The sequence below is a fragment of the Phaeoacremonium minimum genome (genome assembly GCF_000392275.1).
Source record: "Phaeoacremonium minimum UCRPA7 unplaced genomic scaffold PA7_03_scaffold_410, whole genome shotgun sequence".
Classification (NCBI taxonomy): Eukaryota; Fungi; Ascomycota; class Sordariomycetes; order Togniniales; family Togniniaceae; genus Phaeoacremonium; species Phaeoacremonium minimum.
In genome coordinates, this window is record NW_006921312.1 from 55,047 (window position 1) to 61,046 (window position 6,000).

Sequence of the window (6,000 nt, forward strand, 5' to 3'; positions counted from 1 at the left end):
CTCATTTCCGATGGCCTCCATAGTGCTCTGGGACGGCACAAGCACGCTTGCTGCTCGATGGAGTCCAATCTTGGCGCTTTGTAGTGGTCTTATCACTTAGATAGTAACAACAAAAGCTCGGTCTGGCGTAATAACCGTAACCAGCCTCGGGGACTCCTACAATTCGCTTGCAGGCGACGCTGTGGCGCTTGGTGTCGGGCTTTTACCGTTGTATTGCTCTCTCTAATATTTCCAGATAAGAAGCCTTTTACCATCGACGGCGTTGCTTGTGAAGATGAGAACACCAATGCCAAAGAGCTTGACAAGGAGGAGAATGACCCAGAGAAGCTTCAGCAAGACACTTCCAGACCTTACAATATCGAGGAGTCTGCAGATGACGCCATCACGTCACATTTCGCTCGCAAGAGAGAGCCGGTCGTGCCAGTTTCAGCACTCACCCCTCAACAAATTCGCTCCCAAAGAACTCTTGCTTGGTCAGTGCTTGCCGTCGGTGTTTCTTGATCATTCTGCCTTTCACCCTGTATGGCACTGGGTATACCTTCAGTCTTGGCTTCTTCAAGGCGTACGCCGTCATTGCTTCATCTGGATCTGAAGTAGCGCTATCATTTGCCTAGGTCTACCTTTGTGGGAATCTCGTCATGTTCTTGCTATGACTGCAAATTCAGCGATTCGGGACACGAGTGTCAAAAGCGCAGAGCATCATAGATAAGTTTGGGTTGACGGAGATAAAGAATATTTGTGGTGTTCTAGATGGTGCCCGTTTTCTATATCATTTTCAGATACAGTGTTGGGAAGCGGTTTCGACCGATCATGATATATCACTTGAAGATGGCAGCAGGCTGTAGGCACTCAGCTAATCTTAATTGCCTATAACACTAGCAAGGGACGATTTGAATGTTGCAAGACTCTGTGAACAATCTCAAAGGATGGCCTTCACGCAACCAGGCTTGGCAATCTCCAACTCCTGTGCAATTGCTTCCCAAAAGTCTTTTTGCTCCTTCTTGGCATACTCACTGGTAATCCAGCTAGGAACTCTGTCCCTTGAATCACAAACATGTTAGCACAGCGACTCAACAAGGCGGTAGAGAAAGCCGACTTACTCGCTAATTTCACAGGAGTCAAGAGAGCAGCCGTGGCTCTCTTTACCTGCGACAGCGGCATGTAGCAGAGTCCGGCTACCGTCTTCAGCAGTTCGCCCGTACTTCTCTTGCATATCCACAAGCCGCTCCCGGAAGGCTGCCGGAGCATTGCGACTGAGGCTAGTTTTGCAGAGACCGGGGGATACTAGATTTAGCACAACTCCCGTGCGAGATACGGGAACTAGGGTTGCTAGATGGCGAACAGCTAGAACCTCTAGTAGCTTAGAAAGGGGATAACTGCAAGATGGGTATTAGTGAGATTACACATGATTTAAGAGAATGGCATGCCAGCCATACGTACCCCTTAACGGTTGGAATCGCTTCATCATCCATCTTCTTTAGTGGGTCATCTTTGATGCTGTTCCACTCAGCCTCGCAGTCAAACGCACGATCACTTGTGACAATAACAAGATGCGGCAGAGTGTTGAATTTCTTGGCAGTCTCGCTCATCTTGGGCAGCAGCAAGACGGCAAGGAGTAACGTGCTCATTACGTTAACAGTGTTGCCGATCCAATGTCCCTCGACATAAGTCCTCACGTGAGCAGCAACACCAGCGTTCTCGATTAACGCATCAATGCGTTCCAGTTCAGTGACAGCCTTCTCGGCAAATGCCTTCACGGAATCATAGCTTGCCAGGTCTAGAGCCCAGACATCGGCTACATTCGATTTCCCCGTTGCTTTTTCAATCTCAGACTTGGCAGTCTCGCCTGAGCTGACATTCCTGACAGCTATGATGACTTTGGCAGCACCAAGCTCAACCAAGTGTTTGGCCGCCTCGTAGCCCAAGCCAGTATTGGCACCTGTCACGGTGTAGGTTTTGCCAGAGACATTCTCAGTTGTGGCAAGGAGAGGGAGGTTGCGACGTTGCGTAAGTACAGAATCCATTTTGTGAGGTTGTAACTTAGAGTAGGGAAATCCAATAGCTTGTGAATTGTGAGTTAAAGTCTAGAATAGAGTTTATATGATAACATATAAAATGAAGAACTGAACGTCACTTGGCTTGAGAGCTCCATTGTTATTTATATTTCCACAGCAATGCGTGGTCTTGACTGATTAACTTTCATGAGTAGCGGACTTTGGTTAAAACCGGATCGATTGTCGTCTACTTGGGGACACATGAAGCTTGAAGACCGATGCCCGACAAAAGAAGACCAAGTGGCGATGCGGTTTCTTAACAAATGAGAGGTGATTTCCTAAACCGGATTAGCACTACTTAACAGAAGAGGTTGTGGATTAGTCTGTCGCCCGACTCAAGGCTAGCACTAGGCCATTTGCAGTTGAAGTGCATTTTACCCAATCAGAAAGTGGTTTCTTGAAGAGGCTTAGTGCTTTATCTGCTGGACACCCATCGGACATAACGGTTGCTCTTTCATTCGCGTCATTCGGCTTCTCAGCTCTCGGAACTAGCCAGGTGGAGGTTTTCGACAGACTGTTGCTTTTCGACTTATGGTTGGTTGATGTGTGTCGAAATTATCAAACGCTGGACGGATGTGCCCTGGCTGTGAAGACGGGAATGAGGCTGAGTCGTGGACATCAGCAAGGCTCGCTTTCCCACTGGGCATCTTCCGACACTCCCACCACAGGAGCAAATATTCAAGGTTGAGTCAATATTATTTATGTCTGTGTGGTCATTAGATGAAGCACATTTCGTCATTCAGTATATCTATCGCTAGAATTGTGCATCTGCGCACCAAATACCACTCGAAGATGACGGACACGAGACGCAGTCTGAGTGGTCCAGGCGCCCTTTGGTCCGGGCGGGCCGCTTTAGCACTAATTTTTCTGACCAATTATATTATACCGCCATCAGCACCACCGCAGCGGTTTAGGGGTTGAAACAAGGCAGCCGCGATTATCATGGCAATTCTAGACCTCTGAGACCACCGCGCCAGCATGGATTTAAAGCTCGTATGATGTGGGAATCACGTTTACTACTGTCGGGAGAAGTGAAATATTCCAGGTGACCAGTGATCAATCTGTTCTTGTACCTTGGCCAGCGCGCAGTCTTCGATCCCGAGAGGTAGCGACCGTCCGCATCCGTGTATACGGCAAAAGCCAAACCGATAGCTCATACGATTCTAAAAGTCCAAGCCCCTGGTCACCAGCCTCAACTGTTGAAGCTGCTCTTCTTGACCCGGCTGATCTACGAGCACATTTTATTACATCGGCCACACGCATCGGCCAAAATGGCCCATTGCAGCCGATTTGTTTCCGCAAAGACTTTACCCTACCAGCAGATATTGTCTCAGGATTCAGCGCTCGACTATACAAAACTGCACTTGGTATTTTCGAAGCTTGGATCAATAGGCAGCGCGTAACCGACGAGTGCATGGCACCTGGATGGCAGAGCTACAAGCACCGACTAGTATACCGAATACTGGATGTGACATCCCTATTACGGCCCGGACAGAAGAACACTATTGCTGCTGAGGTTGGCGAGGGTTGGTATGCTGGACGACTCGGCTTCAACGGCGGTATTCGCTTCAGATATGGCGAGGAGATTGGCCTCTTTGCGCAGCTCGAAGTGGCTGGAGCATCACTTACCGCTGCCAAAGCCCTCGATAGGCTTTGTTCGAACAGCTCGATTCCATATAAGCACAGGATTTGCAGGAACGCCGGTGATTACGCACGCACTCACTACTGTGAGGCGTCCTCGATTGGCATACCGTGTGTTACTCGAGACCACATGTCCGAGTTGGCTCTACCCTGTGGTCGCCATGGGTGCTGCTACGATCTGGGAACGCTGGGATAGTATGATGCCCGATGGCCGAATCAACCCAGGGACCATGACAAGTTTCAACCATTATGCTCTAGGAGCTGTTGCCGATTAGTTGCATGCCTCTGTCGGCGGCATCTTACTCCTTGAGCCCGGATGGCGCGTCATTCGAGTTCGCCCAGTACCTGGAGGCAATATAACAAGTGCTAATGTGCACTTCAACGGGCCGTATGGATTGGTCGCTTGCAACTGGACACTGAGTGACGATGGCAAGTTCTACATGCAGCTGACGGTTCCTCCAAACTGCTCTGCTGTGGTGACACTACCGTCACAACTCAGAAGTGACTTCGGTGATGAAGAAAAAGTCACGCAGTTTGTGCAATCTGGGGTTCATACGCTTGAATGTCTCTTTGACGCTGGCGAATGGCCCCCTAAGCCGATGATTGCCGCCAACCAACCCATGCCTGCAGACACTATTGCACAGTAATAGCCTCACTCTCGATCATGTTAACATCAGACATGTGGTCAAGTTTGTATTGTTTAGCAGAATGTGTACGATATCACGACTCCTACATTGGGGTTGACTAAGTAATTATAGAACATATAGACCTTCAGAGACAGAGACTACTGCTTGTGAAACGGACATTTGAAAGTCGTGGAAGAATACTACAATTCAATTCGTCTTTTCAGACAGCAACTCTTTCTTTGAACATTGAAACAGGGCAGCAGTGTCTACTGTAGATCAATACCTTCTCAAGATATCACATAGCACACACACAAAAAGAAGCCCTCAGGATAAGAGGACGTACTGGGAATGAATTGTAGCCATCCTTGTATTGTAAGTAATTATAGTTGAGTCAAACGAGTGAGAATGAAGTAAGATAACCCCCCTCCCATTAAACCACTAACCTCTCTTGACATTACTAAGGAGCAGAGATGGTAATGTCACCTATCGAGCATCGGCCAAACAACAATGATTACAGTGGGGACTCGGGGATGGAGTTGAATGTGAAACGAGAACAAGACGTTTTAAGCCGAAACGCACAGAATCTGTCGGACCCTGAATAATTCCAGACCGATTGCTATTGAGTATGCCGTATACTCCCATTACTAGCCGCGCAGGGACAATAGCTAGCTATCCGGCCTTAACAAATGGTCATTGTCTCGCCTCATTTATCAGCAGCACACAAAGCATCTCTAATTATATCAGTCTGCCAATGTTCTGCAACATCCAGCAATCCAATCAAGCGGACGACGGCCCCGGTGAACACCAAGACATGCATCCAGTTATGACTTTGGCCAACAAGATCAAATGTACCAGGAAACCAGCGCTCAGGAATTCGTGCTGCGTACAGGGCAGCACCTGAGAAGTTGATAACTGCCAGTCCAAGAAAAGATGAGAGGTTCATCATCTCTTCGAGATTCTTCCCGAAACTCCAGAGTCCATGTACTACCGGGGCAAAGAGACTGGCCCCGAGAAAGACGTACATTAAGAATCGAGTCGTTCTGTAGGCAGGCTGTCTGAACTTCGGCCGCAATGTAAACACTGCACAACCCAATGCTGTACCAGTGAGCAAGACAAAGTAGGTATTTCGAAGAGATTCACGACAGTAAAAGGCAAAATGTGTGCCGGATATGCCAGTTCCCCACATCACGAGCACGATGCCAAGGTGGTCGAGCTCGTTGCCAAATTTATGCATGCCGGGGCTGTGATCCGAGAAGGCATGGAAAATCGTCGAGAGTACAAAGCATACGACAACACAAATATAGTAGAGTCCCACAGCTATGGCGTCTTGCCACTCGATCCAATGGGCTAACTTCTCAAGCTGTATGAACTGAATGAACATCAAGAGAAACCAAACAGCCCCAAGCAAGTGAGACCATATATTCGCTATACACGATTAGTGTCCAAGTGACAGAGTGTCTGGGGGCAAATAGCTGTATACTCGTTTCATTATGAATTTTGAATACTGTGCGCAATGACCTAATATATGAAAACGATGCGATGCTAATGACGTCGTCAGCTCTTCTGTGAACGCTAACCAATAATGTAGCAATACTAACCGATAGCCAGTCAGGATGAACTCGTTGTCTCTGTTCTAGTAAGTATTGCTATCTCACTCACGTACCAAACAACTTACTTCT

At 48.0% G+C, this 6,000-nt stretch overlaps 1 protein-coding gene across 1 annotated transcript; it reads right to left on the reverse strand.

Annotated features, from left to right (window-relative positions):
• Positions 1-919: 919 nt before the first annotated feature.
• On the reverse strand, positions 920-2,024 carry UCRPA7_5329 (putative short-chain dehydrogenase reductase family protein; the record flags this gene model as incomplete). Its single annotated transcript, XM_007917876.1, has 3 exons — positions 920-1,040; positions 1,101-1,376; positions 1,441-2,024. 3 exons carry the CDS (start codon positions 2,022-2,024, stop codon positions 920-922), a joined length of 981 nt encoding a protein of 326 aa, XP_007916067.1.
• Positions 2,025-6,000: the final 3,976 nt, after the last annotated feature.